This window comes from Asterias amurensis, chromosome 11 (assembly GCF_032118995.1).
Source record: "Asterias amurensis chromosome 11, ASM3211899v1".
Lineage (NCBI taxonomy): Eukaryota > Metazoa > Echinodermata > Asteroidea > Forcipulatida > Asteriidae > Asterias > Asterias amurensis.
Window position 1 is genome coordinate 3,655,976 of NC_092658.1, and position 23,889 is coordinate 3,679,864.

Here is a 23,889-nt window from a genome sequence, read left to right on the forward strand (position 1 = left end):
ACCAAACAGTGAACCCAACAGTGAACCGGTTTCTCTTAAATCGTATAATAGCTCGGCGCAACGTTCTTTGGTTTCTCCCAAGCACTTGCTTTTTGCCCAGCTGTCCACGACTTTAGGGTGGTTTTATTTGTCTTTTTTCATCATGTCCAAATGAAAAGGGCGGTTTTAGCTCCCCATCGTTATATCACTGGCAGTTTTTTGATGGAATAGCTTTGAACTGTCTGGAAACTTGCTGGAAATTACATCTACACTATTACACGAGTCAAATCGGCCAATGTCATAGGAGAGCACCTTTTTAAGCATCTCTGTGAAACTGCATTAAGTTAATTAATTGGTATGACAAGATTGGAGGAGGGGGTATCTTTGACCACAAGAAAGGAGCCAACTAAAGATGGTGTATGTTTACAAGACACACTTGAAAGTAAATGACTGGTTTATTGAACAGGTAAACTTTGCACAAGCCATAGCTTTATGGGGGCGCACAAATAAACTCAAGATAACGAAACACCTAAAATTTGTACGCTTAGCAAAATGAACATTCAAAATTGATTTATATTATTACAGAAATAAGGACAAGTACAAACAAACATTTTCAAAACAATCAATGTGACAAGAACAAAATATAACATGATGGATACTACAGGGGCCATCACGTTGTTGACTTAGTTTTAAAAAGCAATTTACATATTAAGTAGCAATTGAAAACCCCCTTAAAACGAACAAACAAACACCCCAACAAACAAACAAGCAAACATACAGACAATAACAACGGTATGTCCTCGTTCTCTTTGGAATTTTGTTGTCCAGTTTTCTTTTGTTTGGACTTGAGAAATGGGACAAATATAATTTCCCCCCTTACCACAAAAAGAAAATTAATCCAGCCGGCGATTTCACAAAACTCTTCCTAACTTAAGACTAATCTTATGACTTAGGACGAGTCCCAACCCTGCACTGTAGCATGCAGACCTTAAGATTAATCCTAAGTTAGGACGAGTTACCCGTCCTAACTCGAGATAAGACGAGTCCTAACTCTTTGTGAAATCGACGGCAGAACATAAACAAGAATAAACTTCTCACCAATTCAAGTGGACACTTGTGAAGTACCTACATAAATGTACATAAAGTCGTAAAATTATTACAGAGAGGATACAAGTGGTGCATCAAGCAAAATATAAATGAACACTTTCTAAAAAGAGTTAACAGATGCAACCAAATGCCCTTATTGTTTCTCGAGAAGCAACTCAATGGCACTTAGTAAAATTCACAAAATGTTAACAAGATGCGCTAATTTTATTGATTATTTTGTGCACAACTTAATCCATTATTATGTTGTGCACAACTTAATCCATTATTATGAAATTGAACAATACTAATTGTCAGACATAATATTTAGTCCTTAACAAAAAAAAGTAGGAATATTGTGTTGAGTAAAAGGGTCAGTAGTAGGCATTAATAAAATTTTCAGGCTGTTTTAAAGGGAAGGTACACGTTTGGTAATTACTCAAAACAAATAATATTAACTTAAAAACCGACCCGGTAACGAGCATTTGAGAGCTGTTAAATAGTATTTAAAACATTGTAACGGCTCCCTCTGAAGTAGCATATATTTTGAAATAGAGGTAATTTCTCACTAAAATAATAAAAGACTTCCAGCTAAAAGTCTTTTATTCCAATCTGAAGGCACACAAATTCGTCCAACAAGGGTGTTTTTTCTTTCATCATTTTCTCCCAACTCCGATGACCAATTGAGCTCAAATTTTCACAGGTTTGTTATTTTATGCATATGTTGAGAGACACTAAGTGAGAACACTGGTCTTTGACAATTACCACTAGTGTACCTTCCCTTTAATCACATTTTTCCTGACTCTTTCCAAAGGCAAAATAAAAATAAAAACGGAAATCAGACGAACATCATGCCTGTCTTGTAAAGTGACCACAAGGACAGCTCGTACTTCCTGCGAATCAAAGTTGGCTTGAATTTGACGTCACAACTCTGTTTTCACAGCGAAAGTCGAGCACAGCTCAACTGCTGCGAATAATTCGTTGCGAATATGTGACGCAAAATTTGGATCGCATTCAAATGAACCGGGCTTATGTATGTGAAACTCACATGATATGTACTACAGTGACAAGGATTTGAATTACATAAGAAGTCAATTATACTACAATAATGATATAGAGCTGAAAGATTAACCCACTCTCTGTTGATTCTTCAAGATTAGATATTCTAGGATACCAATGAAAAACAATTCTATCTTGGTTTATTATACTAACGCATGTTGCAGCACTTCTTTTTTGTGGTAATCTAAACCTACTTAAATGTGTATATAGTACAGATGTATTGGGACAAAATGGATTGTTATAGTACAATGCACTTTCTAATTCTGTTGTTGAAGGGAAACAGTGAAGATATGTCTTTGATAATAATCGCTTACAATGACATCTTACTAATATTGTGGATATTCACTACCTACCCAAATTCCATCAAAATCCAACAACCAGTTTTGGTTTATTTCTTTTTCACCAAGGATTCTGTACTGAAAGACGACCTAACCATGCTAGAAATGGGTCCAGTAGTCTTGCCAGTTATAGAAATTTTTCCTGGGGATTTTGTGGACTTGGGAAAATTCCAAGATATAGAATGGGTGTTTTAATGTTAAGGCAGAACTTAGAGATACATGTATTTAATAAACCTTGATAATGACAACATAATGACAACCAAAAACACAGACACAAAAATCTTCTTTTCCAAGGTAACCCAGCACTTGGGAAAGCATAGAAATGATGAAGCATGAACAAAAAAAAGTTGAATATTAAAAACGGTTTATCTTTACAGAGTTGACTTTAGCAAACCCATACTTACTCTTAGCATTTTTTTTTACTTGACTCACGTTAATTTTGGACGAGCGTGAAACAAATGCTCAACTTTTTTTACCCCCAATAATCAGGCATGATATTTAGTCCATGGTAATAAGTACAAACATTTCATTGAGTACAAGAGCTGAACTACATGTACACATAGTATAGGCTTTGGAGTACTTTTCAAGCTATTTATTTGATCACAATTTTTCAGATTTTACCCAAGGGCAAAACAAAATCAGAAATCAGACCAAAGTAGGAAGAATATCATGCCTGTATATTGGTGTCCACCCCCCCCCCTCCCATGCGAGCAAATTCCAGGTTTCTGTCAGGTTGTATTTTTGTTATAAAGTTATTCTGTTTTTCGTTTTTTTTTCAAATCTAGAAATCCCGACGGTGATATGCACCGGGGTCGAAGAAGGACGTGACGACGACACGGTTGGCAAACTTCCTGCCGGACAATCCCTGCTGTGCAGCCTGAGACTCCATAGTGTTGCTGAACTCCACAAAAATCTGTAAGATTTACAAAAAAACAAAACAACATTTTAAAGAGAAGGGAAACGAATTATGCTGAAAGGACAGAACAAAATCATTTTAAGTGATGTGCAAATTGATTGGGAGCCAGTGGAGTTCTTGTCAAATAGGTGTAATATGTTGAGATTGAGGTGTTCAGTAGTAGAGCTACCCAGGGGTGGATTTCACAAAAGTAGTCCTAACTTAGGACTAGTCCTAGGTAATGCTAAGAGATAGGACCAGTCATAGGTTAGGATGAGTTAGGATGAGTTACTGGTCCTAACTTAGGACCAGTCCTATCTCTTAGCATTGCCTAGGACTAGTCCTAAGTTAGGACTACCTTTGTGAAATCCACCCCAGCAGTGCTTTAACCTCGTTTTATTTTTTAGAAAGTTCTCCATCAGAAAGTCCAGTGGGAATAGAATTGCAGAACCAGAGTAAAATACCAAATGGTCAGACACTAGGAGTGTTTTAAAACGGTTGTTTTACCTTTCCACATCCAGGAATGTCCATGCCCTCAATGGGTCTTGGTATCTCAATGCTGCGGACTGCGCCGTACTTTCCACATTCGTCACGAACATCATCAAGAATGTCTAAACAGAAATTTAATACAAAATAAACACATTTTAGACAACAGGACAGAAAATATTCAAACCTGCAGGCTTGAAAGTTCACAGAGGCAAGGAAGGCGATTGCCTCCATGCCCCCTTCGTGCCCTTGAAATGCAACAGTATAAATTTACAATAGGGTGCCCCTTTACCAAGGAGAAAATGCCTTGGTGCTCTTTCCCTTTCGAAACTGACGCATACAGGCTTGAAAACCCCAAAAGCAGTGGTGTGAATGTCACTGAACAAAAATGAAAGATACATGACCTCAACATTCCAGTGCAGAGTTTGCCCTGCCAATTCAAATGCAAGGTGACCCAAAGTACTATTTTGATTTTATTTTTTAAAGAGTTTGCTTGTATCGACGGATTTCTATTTTATGAAACCGTGGAAGAGTTGCATGCCTGTATAAAAGTTGACGTTGACCTTTAGTGACCTACCTTCGTATTCATCCTCATCCTTGAGGTCATCTGGGGTCACCATATTCATGAGACACAGGATCTCAGTCTGTGGACCGGCTGTACCAGGAAGGTTCAATCCAGGGATGTTCAGCTGCACAGCCTGAGCAGCCTTGGTTAAGAAAATGACAAATATGGAGATTAGAATATGAATGATTATATGAGCCATTAGAACAAAATAATGTTTGCGGAAGCAGCATGTTAACATCTCTCTAGTGAAATGTACTTCATCACTGGTAAGGAATTATCTTTTTAACTGTTCACAGATTCGCACACAAGTTACATGGTGGTATAAAGACGGTCAGGATTCAAAACTATTCAATAGTTCTTGAGAAATGAGTTCAACTCACTAGTCAAAAGCTCAATGACATAACAAGTTCAACAGGGACGAACGTGTAGACTTGGACTAGCTTTGTGTAGCGAGCACCATGCATTCACTCAGGGCGTCAAACAATGTTGTCCCGGTGTGAACAGGGACAACAGGCGGGACAACAGGCACTGGAATAACCGGACTAATTCACTCTTTACCTGGGATTATTGTGTCAGAGTTTCCCTATACTCTATCTTGAAAGAGAAGACTTACCATATTCTGAGCAGTGGCGTTCTTGGCTCCCACACTAGCTCGTTGGACGATCAACTTCTTCTCTCCCAACTGCATGCCGTTCAGACCCTCAATAGCCTACATTAGGAGCAGAACAAAACCACTATCTTAACTCGGTAAACAGGGATCGTATTTTTGTAATACACTTTTGAGGATTATTTCCCCCTGCAGCGGCCATTGTGCGAATCAACTATCCATACCAAATTGCATAGCTTTGAATGAAGTACGCTTACTTATGATTGGGAAAAAAGTGGTTAGGATTAACATTGCAGGACATTAAAAAACACTTAATAAAACTATTGGGAACTATGGCTGTCATTAAATGCCATGGTAGGTCATCGGGCAGCATGCTGTTTGTTCCACGCACTCGCCTTGCCACTTATGGTGAAGGGGCCTTTTCTAACAGGGCCAAACCGTACATGGGGCCGATTTCAGAAAAAGCTATACGATTACAAATCTTAACTGCAACTCAATCAAAGTTGCATAGTAAAGTGCGACGTCACAATACAAATCACTATTGCGATACTGATTAAGTTATCTTACGATAAATCTTAGTGCTTTGTGAAAACGAGCCCAGAAACACCAAGACAAGCCACTTCTTTATTCCAGGTTCTTTTACCTGATTACACCTACAGCTTTAGGACCTACATCCTATCCGAAGAACACACAAGACCAAGCCCTGGTTTTGAACATACACTCTGCTGCCAACACCACCTGAACGAGTCCAGTGAATTAGACCATTCCGAAAAACACTCTAGTCAAGTTAAAAGTTTTAGGCTAGAAGACCAGCAGCAGATTTCACGAAACGCAAGGATTAATCCTATTTTGAGTTAGGACGAGTAACCTGACCGAACTTAGGACGGGTTCAATGCATCCTATGTCTATGGATATGTCACTTAACACGTCCAAAGTCCTGGGATAAAGGTTAGGAAGAGTTTAGTGAAATCGACGGCGGAGATGATTCTGAAAATCAACTCATAAACTATTATAACAAAGAGCTTAAATAGTTCTGGCTGTGGCCCAGCGGAGGAGATAATTCTGAAATTCACTCATATACTAGTACAACAAAGAGCTTAAATAGTTCCTGACCTGATCAGTGACTTCAGTCTTGACGTACTCGCAGAAGGCATAACCCTTGGACATAGACGTGGCACTGTCCTTCACCAGGTTGAACGCCTTCAGAGTCCCAAAGGACGACAGCAACTCCTTCACCTGTTGATATCAGAAAGGGGAGGAATGGACAGACTTGGGTAAGTCTAGGTTCTGATGTGAGATCTGTTGAAATGATCCAAACCTCCTCCCATGGCAGACATTTTACAAATATTTAACAAAACTTTGGGATTGTTCTTCATTTTGGAATCTTGAGAGTTTATGGCACTCTTTTTAAACGCAAAGAAACAAATAAGGAACGTAAAATTAAATTGCGTCGATTCCAGTGTATTTAACAAGCTTTAGATTGTTCTCGAAACCACATTACATCAATTGAAATAAAATATAAGCAATTTTCCTCCAACATCAGAAAAACTGAAATCAAACTGTTACATTTTTTTACGTACAAATTTCTCTTTTTAAAATTTGAGTTGCACCGATTTTTTTCATACAAAACGAAAGATATGCTCTTCATTTCAATGTACTGCTACATTATTTATGTCAATACTTTTCAGATAAGGCCGAAAAAGACTGAATTTCAGAAGCCCTTTGGACTTATAATATATATTAAAACGGAGGTCAAGCATGAAAAACCACACCAACCCATGCAGATAAAACTGGGCAAAAGTTCATTAAAACGCATGGGTTGCGGGTAGACTGCAATAGAAAGTGAAAAGTACAACAATCCCATCATCTTGTTAAAATGAACAAAGTATAAACCAAAAACTGTCACAAGGGGTTCAAACTCTACAATTCGTCTCATCAATTCATGCCATTCTCTGTTTTATTAAACTGAATTAATCTAAGCCCTCTATAAATGTTAAAACAATATCAAATTTGAACACCTTCAATAAATGTATAAATAACTCTCTAAACTTGATTTCCAAATACAAGGTCAGGCTCAATTAAAAAAAAATAGATTTGACCTGGTAGTGAGAAAAGGTCAAATCTATTTTTAACTTCTACTCTTTTAAATCAATGGATGCCCAGTACAATGAATAAAGCCTATACTATAATGAGTATTGTTCTGTCATTTCTTCGTCTACAGGGTTGATCTGACTCGGACGACGCGGGACAGTCCAGGCATTTCTTGCATGCATTTTGCTACCTGTCAGTCTACCGCACGTTGTTTACCATCCACGACCATAAAATGACCCTATAGCTGTCGGAGAAAAGAGACAGCCTGCACGGGTACTGACATAACTTGCCTTTGTGTGGTTTCCTTCATCATGCTTTATTACCAGCAGACTAGGGGGGCTGACATTGTGTTATGTTGCCGAACCAAAGCAATGAGCGAATGCAAGTGCGTACGAAATGTTTAAAACTTGGCCCCTCTAGCTGGGGATTAAAGACGTTGGGAAAGAACGGGGAAGAACAAAAAAGAGAGAACGGTAAGTGACAATGTACTTTATGACATTTTTATTCTTACTCTTTGTATTTAAATTAAGCTCTAAATGCAAACAGGAGTTGATTTTTTTGTTTATCCTTCAAAATGCGACTTTCACAATTGGTAGAAAAATGACGAATACCACAACTTCAAAGTCTTGACATCTCATTGACAAAAATTTCAAAAGAAAATCTTTTTGCAAGTAGAAATCGGAACTCACTTCTGTGGTATTTACATTACAGAATGGCTGCAATTCTTACCTTAGTTTAAATGGATTAGCAGAGGTGCATTTAGCTTTAAAATCTAAAAAATCTGCAAAGAAATTCTCTGGGAAAGAATTTGGGGAAAGAAATTTTGGGAAGAACTTTGCAAGTTCTTTTTATAACAAACCTAATGCTGGAATCAAAAGAAGGAAACAAAAAATGGGGGGGAAAAACCGTAGACAGACTGATGGAAGTCTACTTGCTCGCAGCCAGATAATCTGAATAGAGGGAAAAAATGTCTCTTGCCGAAGATGTTTTGTTTTTCCTGTAAGCTGGAAAGGTTCGCTGTGAAAGAAAGTCTGCAATACAGCTCGGGTAACATTTGAAAAATGTGAAGATTCCTGAAAAAAAATCTTGCTTGCATGCGCCTTGGTTTCCCCTTATTCTAGACCTGGAACCTCCCAGACGTTGAACAGTTTCTGTGCATCAACAGAAATAAAAAACTACAAGTTTGGACGCAATTTGGGGAACTTCATTCTTCCAAGAATTGTTTTTTAATTCAGTGAGATTTTGAGGAAATCCTGAAATTATAAACAGTCCAGAGAAAGACTTGCCTGACAGCTTGATAAGAGAAGAGGACTCTTGTTTTGAAGACGATCATGGGGGGGGGGGGCAATGCGTAACCAAAGAATTTCACCTATTTCAGATTACATGTTGTACTTTTGTCTGGTTGTTTATGAAATCGATCTGATGTTGATATCTAAAAACTAACTCCACTGACAGGTTTAACAATAACTCATAAATCTTTTGTGTTCAAACTGATATGGAAATAAACACTTCTTCTTGTAAGGGAAAACAATTCTCTTCACAAACAAACGATAGCTATCAACCCATTTCCTCTGAACTATAACATTTACAATTTTGAGACCCTTGTTTTGGCTATAACCAAGAACGAATTTCATGAGAACTACAACAAGCCTGGGTTTAGATGGAAAATAAATATGCATGAGCTATAAGCAGAGAAGACAGCAACTGGGTTTGCAGACAAGCGCTATGATGTACTGCTGGATCGATTGCCGGTTACACTCACTGTCCGCTATAAACAAACTTTGTTTAATGGACGATGCGACGAACTGCAGCTGATTTCACGAAAATGCTACGCAAGTCCACTTGAGCCAGATCTCTTGTGTTATTGATGCACAACATTCGCATTAAATGTTGCGCAAGCGGACCTTTGAAGCTGCGTAAGAATTTGTGAAATCGTCAGCTGGTCTGATAACAACACCAACTACCTGTCCACTTGTATCCCCCACACAACTACCAAAAACCAACCAACATGCCCCCTGGTTCCCCAATCTTTCCACTTGTCTCAAGGGGTCCCCCACCGAACCCAAGGCCAAAAACCCCCAAACAGAACCCCCAGCCGATCCCACTATCAATTGGTTTCCCTAGCTACCCAAAATTCTCCCCATCAACCCATATGCGAAAGACCAAACTTTGCAACCTGATACTTGATGCTTTTCCCAAACCTCAGCTTAGGCTCTATCTTTGGCTGCAGGCTTTGTTTGAAATTCGGAAACATAAAATAAATTCACTGCTCCAGAACTGACAACGAAGCCCAAGCTGGAGCCCAACCCAAGGTTTGGGAAAAGGTAATTTTGCCTAGCTAGCTCAGGTGGTAAGAAACCAGCATGGTACTCTAAGAGATCAGATTCCGCTCCCTTGTAAGCATTCTTCGCTCACCAAAATTAATATTGTTATGATCCGCGTCAGGGCAGAGGAAAATCCAACTTTTGGTTGTTTTTATCATATGACAGAAACTTCAACGAAAATATGGATCTCGATGTAACATCATAAGTACCCTTTTAATAATGCCTTGTATGTATATATATATATCTATAAGGGAAAGTAGAACAGAAGGAAAACACTTTTTCTCTTGCAGTTTTGCGCTGATCGTCAAACCTACCTGCGAGTTGTGAAAACTGAGAGAGAGAAAGACATAGAGAGAAATCCAGAACAAGAACCAACAAAAAACATCTCGATAAATGCACCACTTTACCCCCAGATAGCCAAGTATTCCTTTGGGTTTTGTAGATTGGAGCCCCTTTTTTGGTGCACAAAATTTGTTCTTCTTGAGGAACCTTAGACTTGAGTATTTCTCTGAATGATATGCTGGGGAGATGTCTTCGTCAGGAAACAAAACGAGCTTAACCGTTTCAGTCTAAGTAAATGTACATTTTCTGTCATGATTCAAGAACAGGTTTTTTTTCCCCTTCTTAATCCCACAAGTTTTCTGCCAGTATGACCAATCCTTCCTTTGCCTATTAATCTCACTCCGAGAATTTGTTTTCTTCATTTTAGGTCAAATTTTTTTTGCAAAATTGAAAGATATTTGAAAGAAAAAAACGAAAAACAAATATCCTCCTTGTGGTTTTCTGCTTTGACCACTCTCGGTTGTCCTGCCTTACCTGATCATCAGTCAAATAATTGGGTAGACCGCCAATGAAGATCTTGTGTGGGGAGTCCTGCACCACGGTAGAGACAACACCTGTTGTGATGAAGGGGGAAAACAATTTAAAAACAATTACACTATTTGCAGGCCTGGGTTTCCCGTTGTTCTAGTCTAAGCACCTCTCAGATGTTACAACTCAGGAGGATTACCAGAAACACAAAACAACAGGTTTGACATAGTAAGGACTATTTCATTCTCCTGATGATTGGAATGAAGGGAAACAAAAAACATAATCATTAATTGCTGGCTCAGGTTCCCCCTTGTTTCAGAGACCTAGAACCTCCCAGTTGTAACAACTCGGGAGGTTTACCTACACTTTGCATCATCAGAAATACAAAAGTACAGGTTTGGACACAATGTGGACCATTTCATTCTCTTTCGGTGAATGAGTTGGAGGGGAAACAAAAAAACCATAAACATTATTTGCTTGCCTGGGTTTTTCCCAGGCACCTACCAGATGTGACAACTCGAACACCAGAAATACACAACTACAGGTTTGGACAAACTACTGACAAATTCTTTCTCACTTTGGTGATTGCTTTGCTTCTTTTCAAGATCTGAAGACTGAAGGACATTTTGAGAAAATCCTGAAATCAGGAAATAATCCTGAGAAATTAACAAGCCTGCAATATATCAAGGCTTGAATTTGGGGCGAAAAATCCACAAGACTTGTAGCTCAGAATCTTTATTGGACCAGGATTTTATTTATATGGTTGTATCATTTAAACTGTTTCATTTAAACAAAAAACCAAGAGAAAATAGATCTCTTATGTTTTATGGGTGACACTCAGCAGGATTGAAAGATATCTATGAGATGCAAACTCAACATTTGAAAAAAAAAATTCTTTTGAGACAAAGATGTTAATAAAAAAAAAAAAAAAAAAAAAAAAACAAGGCCACCAAACTCTTCCTGTCTTGAGTTTACTGGCCCGACAATGAAATTACTGGTCCAGTGAAAAAAATTAGAGCTCTGTATTCATTCATTCATAATGGTTTATTAAGATAAAAAACAACACGACCAATAAAAAGTAGCTTAAAATGCAGAAATACAAAATACATAATGACAACACACATTTAAAACTTCAAACTTAGGTGTTCAAAAGCCATCTATATGAAATACACACCTGGAACATGCATAGAGGGCGTCTCAGGTACTCCCGGCATAGGTTGATAATCCTTGGGTCGTCGAATCTTCAGGCATTGGTTCTGGTACATGATCCCGTCAAACGCCATGGCTTGGGTCGTCTCATCAATGGAGCGGAACTTAACATTGACAGAATCAAAATCAAAAATCAAAGCCAAAAGTTTTTAAAGACACTGGACACATTTGGTAATTGTCAAAGACCAGTCTTCTCACTTGATGTATCTTAAGATATGCATAAAATAACAAACCTGCGAAAACTTGAGCTCAATCGGTTGTTGAAGTTGAGAGATAGTAATGAAAGAAAAAACACCCTTGTCACAAGAAGTTATGTGCTTTGAGATGCTTGATTTCGAGACCACAAATTCTAAATCCAAGGTCTCAAAATCAAATTTGTGGAAAATTACTCCTTTCTCGAAAATTATGTCCTTCTAGAGGGAGCCGTTTCTCACAACGTTTTATACTATCAACCTCTCCCCATCACTTGTCACCAAGTAAGGTTTTATGATAATAATTATTTTCAATAACTACCACATACCGTCCACTGCCTTTAAGCAGAGTGGGTGCCTGTTGTTGAGTACGCCTGACCCAACTGAGAATGCAAGGTCCAGTGAGTATGCACTTTTTGTGTTGTTAAGAGATATTTTATCAGAGACCAGAGCGCAATTTTATGGCTCTGCTTATCATAAGCACCAAATCAGAAGCAGAAAGTTCCGTGCTCACGGCAAGCGTATTTCATGGGGTTAGAAGGGAATTTTTGCTTGTGCACAGGCTTACTCCGCATTACTAGGCATTCTTTGCTTACAGTGCAAGCGCAGCAATTTGGCACTTGCACAGTTAGCGAGAATAGTTGCCATCAGTGCAGAATATGTCAGTAAGCACAGCCATGAAATTTGGCCCAGGTTGGCTAAATCTTACCTCCAGGAAAGCAAAGTTCTTGTCGTGGTTGACCTGCACGGCTAGGACCGGCTTCCCAGGGGTCTGACCGATCCCCAACTCCAGCATCTTTGCATTGAAGAAGTCCACCATTTGCTCCTGTAAAGTAGAATATGAGACACATAGTGTAAGCCAGAGGGGTGTCTGGGTGTCTTTTGGACACAAAGTTTTATCTGTCATTAAAGGTATCTCTCTCTCTCTCTCTTGTAGACGTAGGTATTTGCCAGAACTGGTCTCCTACCCAAGTTTTACAACACAATACAAGCAACTTCCCCAAAAAAGAGAAAATTACAAAATGTAAATGACTTTGTACAGTATTTTTTTAATTTTTAATGGTAAAACTAAAACTTAATAAAATAGGAAATCAACCGATCCAAGGAAAGGTTGCATGCCTGCATAGAAGAGGATCCACAGCAGATCCTCAGACAGAATATAGTTCAACTCTTCTCTAGTCCCCCCCCCACCCCCCCCAGGTGATTTTCTTTTCTACAGCAGCCAAACTCTCACCTCCGTAACCCCAAAGGGGATGTTCCCTACATAGAGTCGGCGTGCCTGTCGAGTCATCTGATTGGCCACGATGGGCATAGCGGATGCAGGCTGCTGAGGCATCATCATGGGCTGAGGGGCGACGGGCATCGGCGGCATATTGGGCATGTTGGCCATGTTGGGCGGAGACAACGGTACAGCAGGTGTAGAAGTATCTGGACCTGAGGGGGCAAAACAGATAACATCTCGATTCAGAAAGACTGTCTGATAAGCTGAACAGGACGGAGGTCAATAACAACATTTTTTAACATCTTAAAGCATCAAACATGGGTGAACGACAAACAACTTGAATCAAATTTCCTTTTTATCCAAACAAGCGAAGAAAATCTTACATCCTTGCATTTTCTTGTACTGCTGAGGAGTGATGTTCTCAAAGCCCACTGGAGGAACATCCCAGTACTTGTAAGGCTTGCGTCGACGTCTTTGTGGTGGTGGTGATCGACTGAGAACACAAAATGAAAATTAGGCTTAGCATTTATAGGAATAATATCAAATAGTAAACCAAACCGGAGACTGACTGGGTAAATTTTAAATTATTTGGGGTTGAACAAAGGAATGGTAAGACATTGGTTTCAGGGAACAGTCAATGAACCCTCAGACTGCCACACAGAATCATAAAAAGCACTGGGTGCATGTGTTACTCCATTGCTTGTGCACTATGAACTTAGTGTCAACAGTTTTCTGAAGACTTTTGCAAGTCTCATACGTTTTTTAATATTTAAACCTATTAAAGTGTGTAAGTTTGTTTCCTTCACACTAAAGCAATGTATCGGTACCTACTTGGTATCTACTAACCTGGGACCAAAGTGGTCCCCAAAACATTTGAATAAACGCGAAAATTGCTCCATCTATTGGGCGGACACACCGTTAGTGTTAAGGTCGGTTTATAGTCAGTTGTGCGATAGAAATTTTGACGTGTGACACAGTTTATAGTAATCGCTGAGGTCTACAAAGTTGTAGGACACAGTTCTGTGTATGTTTTTATTGCGTGTAAAGATTTCCATTGGCCTTTACTTTTAGTAACAGGCCTGGAATTTCATCTTTAAAGACACTGGACACTATTGGTAATAGTCAAAGACCAGTCTTTTCACTTGGTGTATTTTAACATATGTATAAAATAACAAACCTGTGAAAATGTGAGCTGAATCAGTCGTCAAAGTTGCGAAATGATAGTGAAAGAAAAATAACCCGTCACACGAAGTGTGTGCTTTCATATGCTTGATTTTGAGACCTCAAATTCTAAATCTCAAAAACTATATTACTTAAGAGGGAGCAGTTTCTCACAATGTTTTATACTATCAAATAGCTCAAGAAAGGTTTTATACTAATAAATATTTTGAGTAATTACCAATAGTGTCCACTGCCCTTAACGAGGGCGAGGCTATTTTCATTTTGCAAAAGGAACTTCCACCTCAAGATCTTATAAAGACTAAGAGAAACTTTTGAAAAGGAACCAAGCCAAGACCCATTAATTTAAATATTTGTTTACTAAAGGCCATGCCCAAGTTGGCAGCTACGGATAAGTTGCCGCGTCATCATACATTGAAGCACATCCCTAGCAACACCCAAAGCAACAGTCAGATCCGTAGCCGCAGCCCTCAGTAAGCCAATAGCGAGTTGGATTTGAATAATGTCTGGTACAATGACTCGCTAAGTTACGATGCACTGCTTACATGTGAATTTCTCAGAATATCGGAAAAGACGGTGAACACCAATACACAATTCTGAATGAATCTGTTAGCACAATGGTACCAGGGTTTGCTCATCATGGAAGTTGCTATACAAAAGCTTGCCCCTTATCATGTGGCGTAGCGATAGTCTGAGGAATTCAAATTAAGGGTCCATTGTTACTAAGCAAGTCATTGTAACCAGACATTTTTCAAATTTAACTCGCAAATGACTTATTCAGAGGCAGCCTACCTACCCGAGACCTTTGACCAATCAAGACATTAAAAACCTACCTTGGTTGGCGTCTGTTCTTCCTGTCACGGTCTCGACTCTTGCTCCTGCTGCGCCTTCTTCTTTCTCTACTACGACTCCGACTCCTGCTGCGCCTCTCTCTGCTTCGACTTCTTCTCCTCCGCTCTGTACCTAAACAAAAGAACCCCAAAATCCATTTAGATAAGACCTGATGAGTTGATCCAGTAACAAATGTCTATGCTTTGCGCCGAGCACAGCCATTTTCTGCTAACCGCGTGCTGTTAAGGCCACCATATAGGATTTCACCCTGTACGGTATGTGTTAACGATGTTGGTGGTTCTGTGTCAAATGCTAAATATTGTGTGTGCGCTAGGTCGATGGCTGGACAACTCAGAGTTTGCTGAAGAAATTTGCTGAAGAAATTTGTATCTTTGCCACTTTGCACCCTGGACACTTCATACCTTTTGCAAGGTACAAAGTGACCTTGGGTTAGTACCTTCTCACAAGACACTTAGTGCCGTCTTAAAATACAACACACTTTGAACCTCGTACTAATTTGGAATTTCTGCACCGTTTCTGGATTTCTGAGTCGTTTTTACTGGGTCACTTACAGCCCTGATACTTCAGCTTCTACGGGGCAAGGCAGTTTTGCCTTGACTTTTTGTAAAAATTTAGGGCAGCAAGGCAATGTTCAAAAATTTCACAGGGCATCAAGGCAATCCTAAAAAGTTGCGAAGGGCACGCCGGAATTTTGAAAAAAAATTTGAGGTGCCAGTAAAAACAGTTCTTCCAACTTTTCCACTTCAATCAATTGCCTCATATACCCAATGATATGCACTAACAACTAACCCACAGAAAAAGAAAGCATTCATCTAACTAAACAAAACAAAGAACAAATCTTACAATACACAATAAAATAATATTTTTATTCATACGGCTACTATTGGTCATGCACGTTGTGTAGGTTTTTGTAGAGACGCTAAAATTCCCACATGACTGCTCCATTTTGACACGATGTTGACAGAATGAATACATGTACATATCCATGCGGTGCGCGACGACTATGCTATGCTATGCATGATGTATGTTACATGTACTATGTACATGTATGCATGCATCGTGGAGGAGCATGTGCAGACACTTCAAGTCGTTGTCTCAAGGCGTGTGCTGCTGGTTCGCGTAATTTTACCAACAGAGGGCGTTTTATCTCACGCTATGGCATTGTTCCGAAACGCCCTCTAGCATTCAATGTTTCTTGTATTTTTTTGTCGCACGCAAACAACAAAACTAGCGGGCTTGAAATCTGCTGCTGTGCGATACGTGCGTGAAATTGGCTGCTATTTCTTTGCCTGAAATTTACACAGACATCAGACTTTCTGGCTTATTTTTGAACTTGGATATCGTTAAATATAAAAAAAATTCGGTAGGAAGGGCACGGCGGCAATGATGAGAAAAGGGCACTGCAAACATTGCCGCGACAAATTGGGTTTTTGAAGGGCATTGCGGCCATTGTTAGGGGCAATGACAATTGCCATCGTTGCTGTCGTGAAGTATCAGGACCAAATTAAATAAGGAAACGTATTCAATGTAACATTTACCTGCGAGAAAATGAAAACATAAAAATCGGGTTTACAAAATAAAGATACATTTAAAATATTTATAAACAATATTGGTAGAAGATGTTGCCCTTGGTGGACATTAAATTATTACAAATAATAACATTTCAAATTAAAAAGGACATTTATTATTGTTTATGTAGGCCTAATTAAACAAAATGACAATTTATTAAGTATATATTTTGTATCTCAACAAGCATTAACTTATTAAGGAAATACACATTACTGAAGGTACGCAGCCGATGGTAACTAGGCACCCGCCCACAGTGACAATTGTGGTTATGTACCCTGCCCACGGTGACAAATTTGGTTACGTACGGTACGAAGTGTCCCGAAGGCTAGGTACGAAGTGTCCCGAAGGCAAGGTACGAAGTGTCCTAGACCTGGGTACGAAGTGTCCGACATCCATTCAGACAATGTTGGCAAACACTAGTTTTGTAGTTTATAATTGCTCCATGCAAACACAAACAGAATAAAAATGAAATGGGATCGAGATGACTTGTACTTGGTTGGGATTGAGATGACTTGAGACTATTAAAAGAGACTTGGGACCGAGATGACTCGACCTGTGCCGAGTTGACCGGGCTGCCGGGCGAGTCGGTCACCACGGAAAATCAGACAAACGTTCATATCGGCGTTTAATTCGGCTAAAATCGATGTAATTACCTCTTATTTACAACACTATTGTTAACGATTATAGCACTACTTACTCTTCCTATCATCTTCGTCTGTCCCAGGCATTTTTATTTGATTAGTTCTTTTGTTTATAAATGAAATAAAGTATTTTTTAGGCAGGTTCCATTACATTCAGGCTGCACAATCCGTCGCACGCTAGATTCACACTGGTAGTCGGCAGTTGTGTACCACTTCTGCACTTACTTTCAAATTAATTCAAAGAGGCTGCTGATTACCAGGGAAGCTTTACAAAAAAATAATAAACAAAAGAGGGCGCTAGTTAGATTCTGCGCCACACACCGCGCGCCCGCTACACACCAAACTCTAGCCTGCATGCTAACTTATTTTCAAAAGTCTTCAAAATCTCCCATCCTCTTGAAAACCAATCAAATGTACGGATAACTAAGGTTTAGATTTCTTTAACAATTTTGGCAGGTCGAGGTCGGCCTCTTGGAATTGTTGCTATAGTTACCCCAGAAAAATACACTGAAACAGACAGTGGCCTGTAGGCTCCACAACAACCCCAAGTCCCCCAACAAATAATAATATAAATATTTGAAGCACCAGAACCCAAAGATTGTGGAAACTGCTCATAGTAACTTACACAATTGATAAGTTACATTACTCCAAAAGGTCATTATTTAAAAGAATTTGAGTTTATATACAAACCTTAATCTGCGAGTTTGTATCAGCTTCTGGGCACTTGATGTTGTTTTGTTTGCCTTTTTACTTTTCAGTAGAAACATCCAACTTTTTGTTAGCATCAATTTCTCACCCGATATCTGTGATTGACTTGTGCTAAGGCTGACTATTTTGACATTCAAAATAACAAAAAAGTGAATTTAAGTTTTCGATTGCGTGCTTTCTAGAATAAAACTTTGAACTACAAACAGGACAAACTGAATTCTTCCTTTAGCCTTGCTCAAAGCAGTCGAATTATTCACTCCGAAAAAAGACCGCCGCTGTATAAAAACCCACCCGTATTCACTGTGCGTAACATCGCACGACACGATGCCCCCGTACACTATCCGCATGCGGAGGCCGTCAGGCCGACAGCCTTGTAGGGTCTGTGTTGAAGCCACTGACCTCATTACTATAATAAGCGAAGAGTTCCCACGGTCAGCTCATTACCATAATGCCCGCGAAAGACGACATGTTTACATCACACACCACCACCACGGACGCATGATAGGGTCCAAAGGTCATGATAAGGGAAGTGCGTGATTGGACATCAAAATGAATAATTCATTTGCCTCACATCCTGTGTTGTCTGATAGGTCTGACGAAAGATATACATATTCATGAGCTGCATACTAGCATATCCGAGAGCCCCCCCCCCAATTTGTTCCACTAGTGGAATTTTTTCAATACAACACATTAAACCCAGAAGATACAGACCCGACAAGGCTGTCGGCCTGACGGCCTCCGCATGCGGTTAGTGGTACGAGTGCGATGACTTGTGTGAACAGTATTCGTACGATGTGAAAGTGTGTATACGGGTGGGTCATGCGGTGTGATCGCACACACCATGCACATGGTATACGGGTGGGTTTACAGCGGGGTCTTTTCGGAGCGAATAATGCGACTGCCTTGAGCAAGGCTACTACTCTTCCTTGTATCCGGCAATTATTTTTGTGTTGGGTCATGAAATAATTATATCTTTACAAATTTGATTTGGGGTTGAAGAGAGAAAAATGACTAGAGAGGGATGTGAACCACTTCCAGATTTAACGGGCCTGCTGGCGCTCTATCATTATACGCGGAATATGTCCATTTGTTTGCCGTCTCCCTGATAAAAATTAGAAGGAATTGTGGAACATAAGAGAACCACTCACAGACAAAATCATAGCCTTGGCTACATGTGGTTTTTAGGTGGTTAAACCACTTTGCTAAGCAAAAAGTCTTTATGCAGATTTTTGCAGATTTTTGCAGATTTTTGCTGAGCATGGTGGTACAACAACGGCATGTTTCTCCTTCATCCTTCTTGTGCAGCCTTTCGTTGTGTGCGCAGCATCAGCCTACAGACCAGACAACCAGGGCACAAAAAGTGAATCTCGTGTGTTAGACCCTATATTTTGTACCAAAATACTCTGTCTAAAGAACAAACTCTGGCATGTAGATTTATTGGCAGTGACACGTGTATTCGGCATTGAACAAACTTCTTACATTTTAAATTTTATGCACAGCGCCCTCAAAGTACCAATTTATTTAATCGATTAATTTATAATCGCTGGTTTTCTTCTAAATATGTCACTAGAATAGCGGGGACCACTGAAAATCTAAATAATTGACTTCTACAAATATATAACAGTCTAGTCTGGCACCCAGAAACCGCTGTTACCGGGTACGAAAGATTGGGCGACGTGGCGGCGCTGCGGCAACGATTCTCTTTCCGGGAAGATAGCTGCAATCGTCATGCTCCGCCGTGTCCCTGTCATAAATTTCTAAGTTTTGTTTTATTTTTAGAAATCACCGCGCTGGTGTTCGACCCTTGAACCGTGAAGAAATTTCAGGTCATTAATTTGGCTTGAAAGTTGCGGGTAGCCATCATATTTACATACGAGACCGAAAAAGAAATCATCCGAGGAGAGAAAATGTCAAACGTTGGCTGGATCGCGAAATCGACAGACACTGCTCGATCCCCTTCCTCCAATCTTTTGACGTCTGTTTCATCGAGGGGGAACCGGACCAGCTCACCCTGGCCTTGTGTCGGTGTACTGCGGGGCAAACCAAAGGTCGTCATAGGTGTAGTAATGTTTTTGATACTAGTTCTTGTATTTCTACTCCTCCCAAGTTCTAAACATGGTAGTGCTAGTGGACTGCTTATTACAGAGGACATAGATGGAACATTCGCCATGTCAAGTGCTGCGTACAATAGAACTTACCCAATTACCAATCCTGAGAGAACATTAGACGGTAAGCGTTTTCGCATCGGACTAATTTCAGATTTGGATCAGAGTTCAAAATCGACGACGAAAGATAATACATGGATTGGTTATTTCTTGAAAGGATATCTCACCATAAACAATTACTACGATCATGTTAGTATAACACTCGACAGCGAACCTGCGGTGTTGAAGTCACAACTATCTCAGGGAGGTAGGGGGATGGAGTTGTCCGAGTTGGTGACGTTCAACGGGAAGCTGTATTCAGTGGATGATCGTACGGGTGTCGTCTACGAAGTAATTGGTGATACCGTGGTGCCATGGTTAATTCTCTCTGATGGAAATGGAAAAATTACAAAGGGTGAGTACTCGGGAGGGCTAGTTGCGATAACGGAACCCTCCTCCCTACGGCTGCAAGGAGGGCTACGTTATCGCAACTACAGGAGGGCCAACAAAAGGAATATTTTTGGGAAGAATGCTGATCAGACTCTGAGTCTGACCGCCACTTTGTACTCCTATTTCCTAGAACTATGAGGTTTGTTCGGCTTTCAAAGACAATAGCTCAACAAACCTCGTAGTTCTAGGAGGAGCCAGTTTGTTTTCATAATGACTGATTGACCAAAACCGAGATCTTTTTTATTTATAATGCCGTGGAAGGTATCTGTTTCGTTTTGGTCACAACAACTAAAAATCCCTGGTGCTAGACCCAGTAACTGGGGCGCTGTACTCCTTTTAAAACAATTTGAAGTCAAAAATTGTTTTAAAAGGAGTACAGCGCCCCAGTTACTGGGTCTACCCTGGTGCATACTTCATGTTCCTGCGAATGCTGTTTTCAAAGCCAATGTTTCGCAGGAGTTGAGCACTAAATGCAAGTGTGAGAGAAAACTTAAGTTTATTAAATGTTACTTTATTATTCATAAATAATAATAAATTATTATTTATTATTATTGTTATATTCTGTTGTACATGATTGCAGAAAAACAACTTGTTATGCACCAAAACACACAAAAATCCCCTAAAGTACCCTGCAAATGTACCAGGGCACAATTCTTATAATTATAGAGCTGCTTTTATTTATAAGCAGACGGTGATGTTTAACATCATTCCAAAGCAAAAATGAGCAGGATGTGAACTTTTATTTTGTCTGGTAACCTCATTTTGGTAAGGAATCATGGTTTTGTTTTGCTTGGCTTTTTAATAAAGATTCAATGGAAATTTTCAACCGCTTGTCTTTTAAAATTTTTGACAGGGTTTAAAGGTGAATGGATGGCAGTGAAGGACCAGAAATTGTTTGTAGGCGGACTTGGTAAGGAATGGACGACGACAGATGGGGAACTTGTCAACCTGAACCCCCAATGGGTGAAATTGATCAGCTTCCAGGGTGGTGTTGCCCACTTGAGCTGGGTCAAGAAGTACAACGCCATGAGAGATGCTGCAGGTGTACCATGGCCAGGTGAGAGAATGGGATTGTTTGAGAACAAATAATACTGAAGCCAGGTTCATACTTCATGCGGATGCGAAGCGAATTTGATGTGAATTTGACGTCATAACCCTCCTTTCGCAGCGATATTTGCAAATGAGTACATGTAGTAGCAGAGTTGAACTGCTGCGAATTATTTGTTGCGAATTTGTGGCGTCAAGATTCGCTTAGCATTCGCATTCGCAGGAAGTATGAACCGGGCTTAGGTAGCATTTACTAAAAACCTTAAGGATCATAAAAAAAAGCATCTTGATTGGTCGAAGGCTGGTGACGGGTGATACATGGGCCATAGGCTCTGGTCAGTGTTCTGTTGGCTGACCTATGTAGGCCCAACATGTGCACTAAGCACCAGTGTTCTGTAGGCTCTGGTTTAGTGTTCACTAGGTCCTAGGCACCAGTGTTCAGTCGATAGGCTACCCTATGCACTGTGCTCTGTAGCCCAACATGGGCACTAGGTTCCAGTGCCCCATAGGCTCTGTGCACTAGTGTTCAGTATGCCCCAGGCACCAGTGTTCTGTTGGCCCCCAGGCACCAGTGTTCTGTTGGCCCCCAGGCACCAGTGTTCTGTTGGTCCCCAGGCACCAGTGTTCAGTAGGCCCCCAGGCACCAGTGTTCTGTTGGCCACCAGGCACCAGTGTTCTGTTGGCCACCAGGCACCAGTGTTCTGTTGGTCCCCAACCAAGCACCAGTGTTCAGTAGGCCCCCAGGCAGTAGTGTTCTGTTGGCCCCAGGCACCAGTGTTCTTTTGGTCCCCAGGCACCAGTGTTCTGTTGGTCCCCAGGCACCAGTGTTCTGTTGGCCCCCAGGCACCAGTGCTCTGTTGGCCCCCATGCGCCAGTGTTCTGTTGGCCCCCAGGCACTAGTGTTCAGTAGGCCCCCATGCACCAGTGTTCTATTGGTCCCCAGTGTTCTGTAGGCCCCAGACACCAGTGTTCCATAAGCTCTAGGCACCAGTTTTCCATTGACTCTGAGTACCAGTGTGCAGTAGGCCCTAGGCACCTGTGTTCTGTAGGTCCTACTGTGTTTGGTTGGTTGGCTGCCCTATGCTTTGTAGGCCCAACATAGGCACTAGGTACCATTATTCCATAGGCTCCGGGCAGCAGTGTTCATTAGTCTCAAGTGTTCTGTAGGTCCTACCGTGTTACACAGGCCTTGGGCACCTTTGTATTTTGTGTCATGCACTTTACAAGACAAAAAATAGAACACAAGACCTTCATTTGTGCAAGTCTAATTGCTGTCTTCTGCACTCCTTATACAAGGAGGGCGAAAAAAAGCGCTCCTTAAAATTTGAAGTGTCTTTTATTTTATTTAAAAAATTTAAAAAAAAATCAGTGAAATTTTGATAGTTTTATTTGTACTGTTAAGCCTAAATGTATGAAGTTTTGTTCTCTTGACCTTTCAAAAACGGGTTATAGGCCTGCATTATTATCGTGGATTGACATATACCAGCATAACATGCGGAAGTGGAAAATGCTCTAACTAATATAGGAACATGTACCAGTACAATTCTGAGACTATTTATTGAATCTCTTCCTTACTTCCTGTCCTTCTTGTATTGACACTTTCAGGCTACATGATCCACGAATCTGGGGTGTGGAGTGACATCCACAAGCGTTGGTTTTTCCTCCCCCGTCGAGCGAGCAAAGAGCGTTACACCGAGGCGGACGACGAACACAGAGCCACTAACCTCCTGATAACCTGCGACGACAACTTCAAGGAGGTCCACGTCAATAAAATCGGTGTCTTGAATAATATTCGCGGCTATTCATCCTTTAAGTTCATCCCGGGTACTAAAGATACGGTTATAGTAGCACTTAAAACTGAGGAGGACCGTGGAAGTATAGCAACGTATATTACTGCTTTTGATATTTATGGAAAGATTCTTGTCGCGGATAGAAAATTTGCTGATTTAAAATATGAGGGTATTGAATTTATATAGTGGTGGTAGTGTAGAATATTTTTAATAGAACTAGAGGTGCAAATTTTTTATTGTTGGAAAGTGTAAGACAAGACGTAGACAATCTTTCGAGCTTTTTTATGAAGGTGTTTTATTTCCTTTTTCCGAACCCCTTTGCTTCTGTTGCTTAGCTAATCTTTATCTTTAAACTGTGAAGAAGCTTCCATATCAAGGGTAATTTGAAATGATAAAACAGTGCGCACAACATTGGTAAGATTGGAATTATGTATGTGCACAGTTTTTCACATAACTGACATGGTGTGCAAATGGCCATAGAGTAGTGGAAAACTTCCTCTGAAATAGTTTTATTTGAAATGCTACAGTTTTTGAGAAAGTAAAACAATATTAATGGCGTTAGTTTTGATTTTGGGAGTTCAAAACCTGATGTGAAAAACCTAGTTATCAAGGGGGGTTTTCACAGGTCTGATATTTTATGTATTATGTTG

The 23,889-nt window shown here is 40.2% G+C and overlaps 2 protein-coding genes across 2 annotated transcripts; one reads left to right on the forward strand and one right to left on the reverse strand.

Annotated features, from left to right (window-relative positions):
- Positions 1-397: 397 nt before the first annotated feature.
- On the reverse strand, positions 398-17,303 carry LOC139943727 (splicing factor U2AF 50 kDa subunit-like). The gene is made up of 12 exons (XM_071940481.1): positions 17,157-17,303; positions 14,872-15,001; positions 13,243-13,352; positions 12,872-13,071; positions 12,347-12,463; positions 11,412-11,550; positions 10,244-10,323; positions 6,126-6,248; positions 5,019-5,114; positions 4,418-4,547; positions 3,862-3,965; positions 398-3,372 (listed from the first exon to the last, which is right to left on the reverse strand). Exons 1-12 carry the CDS (start codon positions 17,185-17,187, stop codon positions 3,241-3,243), a joined length of 1,392 nt encoding a protein of 463 aa, XP_071796582.1. The 5' UTR covers positions 17,188-17,303; the 3' UTR covers positions 398-3,240.
- A 2,149-nt stretch (positions 17,304-19,452) lies between these two features.
- On the forward strand, positions 19,453-23,745 carry LOC139943869 (soluble calcium-activated nucleotidase 1-like). The gene is made up of 3 exons (XM_071940736.1): positions 19,453-20,367; positions 21,256-21,459; positions 23,055-23,745. The coding sequence occupies exons 1-3, from the start codon at positions 19,716-19,718 to the stop codon at positions 23,423-23,425; spliced, it is 1,227 nt and encodes a 408-aa protein (XP_071796837.1). The 5' UTR covers positions 19,453-19,715; the 3' UTR covers positions 23,426-23,745.
- The last annotated feature ends 144 nt before the right edge of the window (positions 23,746-23,889 follow it).

What these genes read in the sequence shown, in the direction of transcription:
- LOC139943727 (XM_071940481.1), bottom strand. Translation starts at nt 17,187, where the DNA reads ATGCCTGGGACAGACGAAGATGATAGGAAGA. An exon ending in GTACAAGAAAATGCAAGGAT is followed by an intron (nt 13,072 to 13,242) that starts GTAAGATTTTCT and finishes TTGCCCCCTCAG; the next exon opens with GTCCAGATACTTCTACACCT. An exon ending in ATTATTTGACTGATGATCAG is followed by an intron (nt 6,249 to 10,243) that starts GTAAGGCAGGAC and finishes TGATATCAACAG; the next exon opens with GTGAAGGAGTTGCTGTCGTC.
- LOC139943869 (XM_071940736.1), top strand. Translation starts at nt 19,716, where the DNA reads ATGTCAAACGTTGGCTGGATCGCGAAATCGACAGACACTGCTCGATCC. An exon ending in AAATGGAAAAATTACAAAGG is followed by an intron (nt 20,368 to 21,255) that starts GTGAGTACTCGG and finishes AATTTTTGACAG; the next exon opens with GGTTTAAAGGTGAATGGATG. An exon ending in TGCAGGTGTACCATGGCCAG is followed by an intron (nt 21,460 to 23,054) that starts GTGAGAGAATGG and finishes TGACACTTTCAG; the next exon opens with GCTACATGATCCACGAATCT.